This window comes from Galeopterus variegatus, unplaced genomic scaffold (genome assembly GCF_000696425.1).
Source record: "Galeopterus variegatus unplaced genomic scaffold, G_variegatus-3.0.2 Scaffold660, whole genome shotgun sequence".
Lineage (NCBI taxonomy): Eukaryota > Metazoa > Chordata > Mammalia > Dermoptera > Cynocephalidae > Galeopterus > Galeopterus variegatus.
The window spans coordinates 202,568-215,074 of record NW_007726771.1 but is presented as its reverse complement, the minus strand read 5'-3'; the positions used below and the strand labels follow the sequence as shown (position 1 = coordinate 215,074).

The 12,507-nt window shown below is 40.7% G+C and overlaps 1 protein-coding gene across 4 annotated transcripts in view; it reads right to left on the bottom strand.

Annotated features, from left to right (window-relative positions):
• MYO1D (myosin ID) overlaps positions 1-12,507 on the bottom strand; it is a 268,223-nt gene that overhangs the window by 83,340 nt on the left and 172,376 nt on the right. Inside the window, exon 21 of one of the 4 annotated variants that reach the window (XM_008571094.1) lies at positions 7,805-7,924. The exons of 1 other annotated variant lie outside the window; for it this stretch is intronic. In XM_008571094.1, the coding sequence (XP_008569316.1) occupies positions 7,891-7,924 (34 nt within the window). In that variant the 3' untranslated portion in view covers positions 7,805-7,890. Of the gene's footprint in view, positions 1-7,804; positions 7,965-8,126; positions 8,212-12,507 lie in introns of those variants that run through there. 2 more of the 4 variants (XM_008571093.1, XM_008571095.1) reach the window with 2 other exon arrangements.

Here is a 12,507-nt window from a genome sequence, read left to right as displayed (position 1 = left end):
TATGGAAGAATACTAAATATCAAATGGAAAACAACTGATAAGAGGATTTCAAAATTTAGTATAAACTAAAATTCCCATAGGAAATGCTAAAATCTGTGGATTTTTACAATTGCTTTATATCTTAAGACCTAGTTTGGAAAGAGTATAGTGCCAGTTGCCAGGAAAAATGTGGATCTGTATGATCTGAAATATAGGTCACTGGTTTCAGACAATCAAACCCTAATATCTAGCACTGCTATTTGGGAATGGTTACATGGACTTTTGAGGACAATGCTTCACACAGCCATCTAATGGAAGGACGTCCTTCCCTGACCATTCTAAATAAACTCCAAACATACCTGCAAATCTAAGTGTAATACATTTTTTTGTGCTATAAATCATAAAAAGACTAAACCAACTCAATAGTCTTACTTTTCTTCAACTTGAACATGTCTTAAAATGCTGTTAAGAGGAACATATTCAAGAAGGAAATTCTTTGAAACCAGTTTGTGATAACTTTGCAAATTTTTGTAATCTCAGTGCACTGGCATTAGGCAAATTGAGTTTTGGTGAACTATCATTTTAAAAAACTGTGGCCAAAAAATGCATAGCATTTAAAATTCACTGTCCCAACAGTTTCTAAGTGTACAGTACAATATTGTCAGCCACATGCACAGTGGTGAATTGTTTTTTGACAAATTGGCCTGCTTCAGATCATACAAGACTTACAGTCAAATGAGGGCATTCACTGTGAAGACACAATGTGTGGGCCTCACAGGTAAGCAGACCTGGGGCCTGGATGCAGTTAGGTCCTGCTTAACCTCGAGTCCCTGCTTCTCCCTGTGGGTATGCTATGCTGTATGTTGTTCTAACTGACACCAGCTTCTCTACCTTTGAAAACACGTTTGCTACAGCTCCCAAGTGATTCCCCTTCAGACACTGGAGAGGCAATGACCTCTAAGTCTTCTCTGGCCCAATGCCCCCACAATATTGAGGATGGGAAAAGTGGTCCAGCTTGGGTCAGGTGCCACCCCTGCATCACTCAGCTCTTACCAGGGAGGAGGGCTAAGGACATGGCCCTGGTAGAACCATGCATATCATATGTGTGAGGGGGAGAGGAAGGTCCTAGGAGAAGGGCCTGCTGGACAGACCAAACAATAAATGCCCTCCACCCAAGTCACCCTTCTCCCAATTTATAATTTCCATTACTTATGCTAACCCTTGGGAATCCTCTCTCCCTAAAAATGGCTGTAGAATGGCATGAAGCTTCTTTAACTCTTGTTTCCTTGTTGTCCCTGAAGGCAAAAATCTAGGTCTTCTCATCTGAGGGATTTTTATTGCTAATTACTATAGGGGTAGCCAAAATAACAAACAGCAGGGAAGCTACAAAGGCTAAAAAATTTTGTTATAGTTTGTACCCCTATGAGGATTTTTGATTTTTGATGTTATTACTGAGGGCTGCATCTGCCTTTATAACCTGAATCTTGCCAGCTTTTTCTCCTATCAAGTTAGTCTTTTTGGCACATGGGGGCTACAGACATATATATCAACTAGTGTTCCTTAAGTTCCCACTTCTCTTAAGCGGGCAATTATTTTGCATTCTTCAGCACATTCAGGCTAGGTGACACCTGTGTCATTAGGCTTTGTCTAGTTGGGCAGTTCTGTATTTTTATACTTATTTTTTCTTCCCATTATTATATGATAAAGTTCAAATTCATTGGCCTGGCTAGGTGACACCTGTGTCATTAGGCTTTGTCTAGTTGGGCAGTTCTGTATTTTTATACTTACTTTTTCTTCCCATTATTATATGATAAAGTTCAAATTCATTGGCCTGTGGTTTTATAAGCTCCTACCAATTCTTCCAGTCCCATTTCTTGCTACAGTCCCCTTGGTCCCCTGCAATCACCCAGTTCTCCAAGAGTACCAGGATACTTCTCTTCACCAAACTTTTGCATATTCTGCTCTCTTTTCTGTGGAAAATCTTGCTCCATTCCCCACCTTATAAACTCTAGCCAGACTTGAAGACCCAGCTCGATGATCACCTACTCTACCAGGGCCTTCCTGACTCCCCTAGGTGAAGGCAGCCAGCTCATCCCCCACGCTTCCATGGCCCTCTGTCCACGGCCCTATCATAGCACATACCGGGCAGTATAGTGTACATGCCGTCTTTCCCATGGGATTAAGAACTGTTTGAAGGGAAAGGACTGAGTGGTCCATATCTGCATCTGTCCTACCACCCCTCACCTGACCTGTGGTGGGTGCTTAGTGAATGCATGCTGAATGAGGGAATGAAAATAGTGGTTTTTTTTGCAGATAAAAGCACATGGCTAAGTATATTATGCATACGTAAAATCCTGATTCCAAGATAGCTGATAAGACATGAAATAAACACATTAAGAAAGATTTTAAAAATCCCCTTAAGTTGGGGCCAGCCCGGTGGCGCACTGCTACAGTGCGCCGCTTGAGAGCATGGCGGCGCTCCCGCTGAGGGTNAAAGTTCAAATTCATTGGCCTGTGGTTTTATAAGCTCCTACCAATTCTTCCAGTCCCATTTCTTGCTACAGTCCCCTTGGTCCCCTGCAATCACCCAGTTCTCCAAGAGTACCAGGATACTTCTCTTCACCAAACTTTTGCATATTCTGCTCTCTTTTCTGTGGAAAATCTTGCTCCATTCCCCACTTTATAAACTCTAGCCAGACTTGAAGACCCAGCTCGATGATCACCTACTCTACCAGGGCCTTCCTGACTCCCCTAGGTGAAGGCGGCCGGCTCATCCCCCACACTTCCATGGCCCTCTGTCCACGGCCCTATCATAGCACATACCGGGCAGTATAGTGTACATGCCGTCTTTCCCATGGGATTAAGAACTGTTTGAAGGGAAAGGACTGAGTGGTCCATATCTGCATCTGTCCTACCACCCCTCACCTGACCTGTGGTGGGTGCTTAGTGAATGCATGCTGAATGAGGGAATGAAAATAGTGGTTTTTTTTTTGCAGATAAAAGCACATGGCTAAGTATATTATGCATACGTAAAATCCTGATTCCAATATAGCTGATAAGACCTGAAATAAACACGTTAAGAAAGATTTTAAAAATCCCCTTAAGTTGGGGCCAGCCCGGTGGCGCACTGCTACAGTGCGCCGCTTGAGAGCGTGGCGGCGCTCCCGCTGAGGGTTCGGATCCCACATACAGACCGGTTCCCGCTCACTGGCTGAGCGAGGTGCGGGCGCAGCGCCGAGGGTTGTGATCCCGTTGCCGGTCCCGGTCCGGTACGGGCGCAACACTGAGGGTTGCGATCCATTGCCGGACACGAAAAAAGACACACACACAAAAAAATCCCCTTAAGTTAAAGAGTTATATTTGACATTCGATTTGGAAAAATATTCCAACAGATAGCATAAACCAGGGTATTGTTCACTAGTTATCCGGTGAATTCATGCATACCTCACAGGAAGATCTCTAATTTAACATGTAAAGTTTAGTGCTACGGCCTTTAAAAAAAGTAACAAGATTACTCTAAATGTATAATATTTACCAATGGAGATGCTGAAAGGATGATCAGTTTTCCAGTATTTTTGAATTTACTCTTTCAACATGAAAGACAATGATAGACAAGTTCATAAAGCAAATAAGTATCTTTGATCTGCATAAAACTCCCCTGAAAATCTCCCATCATAAAAGCAAGGACAGCTGAGAATGATGGTGTGCCCCTGCATGTCCTCTAAGGGAGCTCTGTCCAGGGGCAGCTGCTTCTCAGTGCAGCCGGGCACAGCACGGAGGGAGGGATTGCTCACAGTGTACAACAGCTGTTACACCTGAGCGCTGTTTGGTTTTGTTCCGGCTTAGTCACACTAAAAACCTTTTAACATTTCTCTCTGTATACGTTTGTGTACAGCAGATGGGTCTGAGTATATATACAAAGGTTAAGTTCATTATGTGGAAGCCTGCTATTTGCAGGTGGGTTTTCCTATCTGGAAATGGGCAGGCGGGTCCTCATGGCAAACTTCTCACAGTAATTAAAAACCATTGCTCAGAATGACAGGTGGCTCTTTCTGGGACAGCAGATGTGGTAAACAGAATCTGGGTCCTGTATGATTTCTCTGCCACCTCTTGTCCCGTTTCTGATCTCCATTCTTCCTTCACCCCTTTCTCTGAATCCCAGCTTTCTCTCCACCCCCACCTCCCTTCTCTGGGGCAGTAGGGAATGTTTACTTTGCATTTTACTTGGTAATAATTTTAAAAACACAAATGTTTAGTAGTTTCATTCTTGAAAAAACTTACTTTTATCACAATGGCTTCAGCAAATTGGCCATATTAAAACATGACGTGCTCATTCTCACCATTTTCAATGTTAGTTCATGAAGCCAGTGGCTCTTGAACTTTAGTGTTTGTAGCGATCACTTGGATAGCTTATTAAGGGTGTAGATTCCTGTAGATCAGGATTGAGAAGGCTTGGGATGGGCCAGGGGGTCTGCCTTTTCGTGATTCCAGTGCCTTTCGTGATTCCAGTGCAGATGTAGCCCACACTTGCAGGAGCCCTGATAGAGACAGACTGCCAGTGTTTTTTCATAGCTGAATTCTAATTTGCTGTATGGAAATACCATAATATAGTTAACCATTTTTATTTCGACGGACTTTACATGGTTTCTATGTTTCCACAATTAAAAAAAATGCTGTACCATTTCACCACTAAACACACCCACCTGGCTTTGCCTCATACTCTTCCAAAATATGCTCTTCCCTTGGTTTTACTGGAGACTTCCAGATGGCCAAAGTGACCACCATCAGAGTGGATGTCTTACTCATACAGTGACATTCTCACCAGTCTGGCCACAGTTATTGGGTTAGTGGGAACAGTTTGCTGGGATTGTTGGACAATAGCCCAGGGAACATGGCCCTTAATTCCTCATTGGTGGCAGAGCTGCAAAACGAGATCCTGGGAGTTATATGGAGGCATCTCTAGTTGCACAGAAGAAACCATCGTGGAAGAGTAAAGCTGGCGAGCAGAGAGGCAAGGATGACAGAGTGTGTGACAGCATTTGACTCCTTGGTCATAGATGCTCCTCTTCCAAAGAACCCCAGGAGCCTACTTTCTGGGGTGTTTGTCTGTTAAACACAAATGACAACTTAGCTGGGCACGTAATTCCTGAGCCCTAACTTTTTCCCTTCAAAAGGTTAAAGATGTTTCTCCCCTGGATTCCAGCATGTATGGCTGCAGAACAGAAGACTGGGGAGATTCTAAGTTTTGTTCCTTTGCAAGGGCATCGCTCCCCACTCCCAGGATCTTCTTTAGATCTTCAGACAGTGTGCTTTAAGTACTGCAAGATTTTCTGCTACTATGTTTTAAATTACCACATTTTATTGAATATGAGATGCCTTCTCTGTGAGATGTACTCTTATTTTATGTATTGCTAAGAAAGACAAAATGTTGCCCATTATAACTGTAAGAATCCATCAATTATAAGTCACACCCCAATTTTAGAGATGTTAAAATTTCAAAAAAACGTACTTCTTAGAGTCCATGAAATACAGCATCACTTCTCACTTTGCATCTTTTTCAAGTACATCTATTATTTGAACGTAAACTTTCTGTTCTCTGTCCTCTGTATCTGTCAACTTCTTTGTCACTGTCCTGTTCTTCTGCATGCTGAGAGACCTTCTCAAACTTTTCTTTCTCATCGATTCTATTTTCTGCAATATCAACTGTGCCATTTTCAGATTTTAACGTTAATTTAAATTCTTTGATATCTTTGCTCACTTCATTCAAATAATTAAACACTTTTATTTGTTTCTCCTTCAGCACCCTCTTCGTCTCAGTCCGTCATGTCATCTTGGGCCTGTCTGTTTATGTAGAATCTATGTTTTCTTGAATTCTATCCAGAGTGTAAGCAGATAGTTTCTATAATATGAATTTTCTGTTACAGTCCTTTTTAGAAATAGGCCTTTCTTTTTAATTCTGACACTCTACATCTTTCTTACTGTTAATATCATCTTTTATAGACCTCATAACTAAGGAGACATCCACTCAGTCCTGGTGTTCTCACATAAAACAGGCATATGAATCCTACTGGGTTCCTTCTTACCCGCACCTGTTTGTAGTTAGAATCTATTTCTTAGCTTTTAAGCTGGAGAGCTGGCTCTCTAGCTGTGGCTTCAAAGTCTTTTACTTATTATGAAACTGCTGATCCGAGCAGGAATCCCTACATCCTGCTTCCTCGTCAGCTCACTGACAAGGAGACTCTGAAATATTTCTAGCTCTTTAGTTGTTGAAAGTAAATGCAAGGCTGCAATCCCCAGTGTATGGTGTACCCATGGTTCTTCCAGTCCTCGGCCCTCTCCGTTGCCGATTTAATATCTTGAAGTACCTAATTACTTCTGCTCCTACATGCATTACATTGATTAGAGCTATAATCCTGGGATCAGTACAAGAAAAGGGGTATTCATAGAGGGAAGAAACTATAAAAGGATTCTTTTCTTTCATACAGGAGGAGGACTGGACTGGCTGGTTAGCTCACTTGGGAGAATGTGGTGCTGGTAACAACAAGGTCAGGATTTGGACTCCCTGCCAGCCAGCCATAGGAAGAAAAAAAAAAAAAAAAAAAAGGATGCCTGAATTACCATCTTCTGGTGGGCAAGGTGCATGTATCAGTGAGAAAGGACTATAAGTATCCTACTGCCAATGGGTCCTATCAGTCAGAAATTGTCTATTTATCAAATGGTACTCCCAGTGATTTATAGAGAAACTTCTGTGTCCCAGGCATTGCTTCGAACACAAGGGATACTGCTGAGAACTATGGAAATATGCTTATATGGAGCTTATATTCTAGTTGGGATGTATACCACAAACAGGTAAAGAGATGGAATGTCAAATGGAGATGAGAGCGTGGGGAAAATCGAGCAGGGTGGGGGACAGGGGGTGCTGCAGCGGGATGAATTGCCACTCTCTAGAAGACAGTCAGGGAAGGCCTTCCTAGGGGACACATGAGCAGAGGTGGAGGATGTCCCTCTCAGTGGGTCCCTGGTTGAGTAATATTTCTAGTTACAGTACTGTGGAAAGTTGGCATTTCTTCCTATGTTCTCCTGTATGTCTCCATCAGGAGGTAGAGAAGGGTGAACTGTGACCACTCACTTTTCTGTCACCATAAATCAGATGTCTTCAATAATTACAATTTTAAATAGCCCAAATACTCCATTGGGATGGATCAAAACTTAATCAACTGATCCTCTACAGCTGTCAATCTACATTATTTTCAACTATCTTTATTTTACTTACATATTTTTAGTTGGATTACCACCTAAAACCACTCACTGTGATGAGTGGCCAGGCATTCAAGGGAAGCAATCTAGGAACACAGATTGAGGGCCACGAAGACGTGTACTCAGGGTGAGGCAGAACAGCAGGGAGAGACTCAGTGGCAACAGCCACCTGCTGGACAGGGAGTGCCCTGAGTCCTTTGAGAGGTGGCTTCACTCCTCTGCTTCCACCACCTCTGGTCAGGAGGCCTCATCTCCCCTGGCCCCTGGCCTGGACTCCCCCTGGAGCAACAGCCATGTGCAGCCTCCAACCATGGCCTGCTTATTGGTATGAGTCTACCCACGGTTTTCTGCGCAAGTTAGAAAGAATATAAGCAAACTATACTGGAGAAGCAGGTTGAATGTTCAGTTAAACTCAGAAACAGTGCTCCTTCAATTAAGCAGATATTAAAGATACTGCTTATGAAAAACAAGAAGCAGATGGCTTGACCTCTGGTTTTTATCCATAGAAACAGAACAGGAAAAATAAGAAATTTCAATGCTCAAGACTGGGGTGGTACTGAGGTTTCCAGCATCCAGACGGGCAAATGCCTGGACAGCTGCTTCGGGCAGGTGGGTCCTTCAACAGCTTAATATTGCAAAATTTCTGGTGACTTCCTAGTAGGGCAGCCCAGGTGAGACCATCTGTTCACTAGTAAGCAGAAGAGATCACTATCAGCAGGTAGTCACTGCTGAGAATGAAATACAAACCAAGAGTCCAGTCAGCCATCCTTAAAACCTCTGTAGAGCAAAGTGGTCTGGCAGACCACTGGCACCACAGCCACAGAAAAGAAACCTCCCCGTAGATTAATGGGACGTATATGAGACTATATAGAACAATAATATTCCAAGAGGTTTAATTTGGGATTATTTTAAGATATTGAGATGCCATGAGATAAATCATTCGTTTAGAAAGTTCTTTTGTCCTTTTGCACTTTTCTAAATGGAAATAGAAAATAATGAATTCAAAGTAATCTATAACATGCTTAAAAACTTGTTGCCATTTATTTTATTATTATTAAAATGAAAAAAATTTAGATTAGTAACACGTATATTTGTTGCAAAAGGTTTACAGTGAAAAATAAATTAATCTCCCTCCTACCTTTTTCTCCCAGTAGTGATGTGTCCCAGTCCCCTCCCCAGAGAAAAACACTGTTACCCATTTCCTGCATATCTTTCCCGATATAGCGTATAATATACATAATCATATATGTATGTACATACTTATCTATATATTTATAACTGTATCTATATATTGTTAAGTAGGGGAAAAGGGCATGGTACAGAATGGTGTGCGTAGCATATCGCCGCTTCTGTAAAAAAGTTGTAAGGACAACATATGTATATGTCTATCTCTCTATATTCATAGTTATATATCTGTCTGTAATACAAATATCTATAGATACAGATATCTCTCCTATCTGTATCTATCTATATCTATAGATATTGGTATTATAGATATAGATCTATGTAGGGATATAGACATATATATATCTGCTTAAAAGTTTTTTAACCCAAGTAGTGGTATGCTACACATACCATTCCGTACCTTGCCTTTTTTCCCTACTTAACAATATATTTTGGAAATGGTTTCAGATCAATATCGATAGAATTCTCTTGTTTGTGTACTGGCTGCATTTTGTTGTTGTTTTGGCAGCTGGCCAGTATGGGGATCTGAACTCTTAGCCTTGGTGTTATCAGCACCATGCTCTACCAACTGAGCTAACCGGCCTGCCCAAAGTCATATTAAAGGCTCTGAGAAGCACTGCAGTAAAGAAACCTGTTTAACTTATTAGCATATCCTAAACGTATTTGATTTTGGTCCCCCCTTTCCCCACTGGTGGAATTTCTCATCTGTGGAATACAGCCTGGACTCTCTGGTATGGCTGTATCAGGTGTTTCTGGATGGCATCTGACTGGTCTGTGCTTGAGCCATACTGGTTGTTAAATATTCTTAATGCTATCCTTTGGGATATCTTTATTAAAGACTCTCTTCAAATGTTTTAGAAAATGTAAAATGTGTGGGTGAGTACTTGGGGAGGCAGAAATAATGGGTCCAGGTGGAGTAAAAACTGTAGGAAGTGAGAGAGGCTAACTTAGATGGATTGAGTTTCAGGATCTGTACGGAAGGAAATGCCAGGAAAGGTCTGGCTTTAGCTCATGAGAAAAGATGGTGAGGAGGAGAAATTTATTCAATAGAGTGAAAAGTAATAAGCTTTGTCTTTTGTTTTTGTTTTTTAATCATGAAATATTTCAAACTGTATTTTTCATGCAGAAGTTTGATTTGGGTCTCTTTTACATTTTCCATGTCTCTAGTTAACTTATAAACATCTGAAATTTAGTTGTAAAAACTTTTAATGTGTGTGCCTGCTGATTCTAACTTCTTTGTCAGTTCCAGGTTGGTTTCAATCGGATGGTTTTTCTCCTTCATAATGGGTTGTATTTTCCTGTCTACTTGCATGCCTGGTAATCTTTGGTTGGATATCAGACATTGTGAATTTTACCTTGTTGGGTGTGGATATTTTTGTATTCCTATAAATATTTATGAGCTTTGCTCTAGGGCATAGTAAAATTACTTGGAAGCAGTTTTATCCTTCTGGGCCTTGCTTTTAAGATTTATTAGGCAGGACTAGAACAGCATTATTCTAGGGCTAATTATTCCCCCCTACTGAGGCAAAACCCTTCTGAGTACTCTACCCGAACGCCCCATAAATTATGACTTTCTACAGTCTGCCTTGTTGGAATAGGAACTGTTCCTGGCTCTGTGTGAGTGCTGGGCACTGTTTGCTCTGGTCCTCTCGTTTGGCTCTTTCCCCAGCCTTAGGTAGTTTTCTCCTCCTCCTGCACTGATCAGTACTCTGCTGAATACTTGAGGGTGTCCCACACACAACTCTGGAGTTCTCTCTCTCTCTCTCTCTCCTCTCTGGCACCTTGTCCTGCAAACTTCAGCTGCCTTGTCTCCCTGGCCTCTCTCCTCAGTCTCCTCAGGGGAGACTGTGCTCCACCTGAGTGTCCCCTGTCTTAATCAGGACCTAGCAGCTCCCTCAGGGAAATCGTAGGTCTCACCTTGTTTGCTTTTTGCCTCTCAGGGATGACTATCCTTAGTTGCCTGATGCTCAGAGTCTTCATAATGGTTGTTTCACTTGTTTTGACTATTTGTTGTTTTAGGCAGGAGGGTAGGACTGTCCCTGGCACTCCATCTTGGATCTATACTTTCTATTTATTTTTAATGTAAATTTTACTACTATATTTTTCTTTATTTTTGCCTTTGTTTGTTTTCTTTGCTCCTTATTTTCAGACTGGCTTATGCAGAGTTGTCTTGCTTGTTTCCTTTCTGGCTTATTATTTGCTTTGTGGGGAGCATCTTATTTGCTGAAGTGAAGCCCTTGAAGAGATGAGGTTATAAGCTAGGGTTGTCCTGTAGTTTCAATTCGGATTGTGGCCTCACATCATCCTCTCTCCAAACTGCTATATCCTCTGCCTGAGGCCACTTCTTCCCTCAGCTTGAATATATCCTTCCTTTTCACTGGGGTCAGCAAGACTTAGAGAAGAAATTTCCTTAGGCCACAGGCACTCTGGGTGGTAGCCCTGTAACTATTTCTGTTCAAATGACTTTGGTCAGTAGCTGCAAATTAGCTACTTCTTGTTCCTATTTCTGTATTCATTCATTTTGTTTGTATGTTTATTTATTAGCAGTGAGTATTACATTTTATCAAACAATAATTTGTCTTCTGTTAGGAAGACAATATTCTTTTCTCCTTTAATCTGGTGAATAGGTTAATAGACATTTCTAATGGATCAGCATTCTTGTATTCTTAGGGTACAGCCTCATTGCTTATGACATATTATTCTTTTAAAACACTCTTGGATCCAATTTGTGGGTATTTTACTTAGGATTTAAAAAAATTTCTGCACCAAAGTGGAATTGGACTACAATTTTCTTTTCTTGTGCTATTCTTATTTGTTTTGGGTATAATGCTGTACTAGCCTAATAAAATGAGATACTTTTTTTCAAAATTTTTATGTTCTCCACTTTTCTCTGAAACTTGACTGGCATTTTGATCATGGACTTTTAAGTTCTAATCCTTTCTCTTTATAATTTTTTTTTGAGACAATGACTCCTATTCAAACCTGTTTATGGTATGCTTTATAATTTCCTCCTAAATTCTGACTAGAGAACTTCTCAGAATGTACTTTAGGGAAATTATCTGGAAGATAAAGAATTGGTGTGGAGTTAAATCCCTCTCACCTTTGGATTTCCATAAATAACCCAGGGACAAATAAGATTATGTACCACATCATTATTCTTATAAAATACAACGTGAATGTAAAAGTCACACCAATGGTATGCTACTTGACAATAAAGTAAAACAGCTAGAAAAAAAATAAATTAACCTCTTCCTAAGAAGCCAATAGTAAGTTGATGACTGTAACTGAGTCAAAATTTCAAGTCTGAATTTTCTAGGGGCAGGGAGGGGAGATTGTATCTCTCATTTCTAAGATAGGAACATTAAGAATAAACTAAGAAAAAATTTAGCACCCTGACAGCCTTCTTCTTACATTACACATTTAAAAGAAATTAAAAATCCTTACATATATTCAAGACAGGAGACATGTACCTAGAAATTTATCTCAGAATGCACATGCTGGGAAAAGAAAGGAATAGATGGATTCTAGAACCAGATTCACATTCTTTTGACCCTTGTGGAGGCATTTAACAGGGGTTGGAATTTACTAAACAAAAACCCAGATTGAGACAAAATACTTAAATTTCCCAGGCCAAAATTATTGTATTCATTAGTACACACATCCAAAGTAAAGGAAAACTAAAATTTCGTTAATTGTCCACATTTGCTGTAAGTAAATATTAGAAGGAAAATAAGCCTGTGTATGTGAGTACTAGAAACTTATTACAGAGACACCTTCTGTATGTCTTTCCCTTCCATTCTAAATTCTTTAGTAGGGTTGGCCGTTAGCTCAGTTGGTTAGAGCATGGTGCTACAACACCAAGGTCTAGAGTTCGAATCCCCATACTGACCAGCCACCAAAACAGAAACAAAACTCTTCAGTATTTTTCTTAGCTTTATAATTATGTGGCAGATGGGAGGTAATTTTTCAAAGACTGCATGTTTACTATTATTTATTTATTTATTTATTTATATATTTTTTGTCTTTTTTTTTTTCCGTGTCCGGCAACGGATCGCAACCCTCAGTGTCGCGCCCGTACCGGACCGG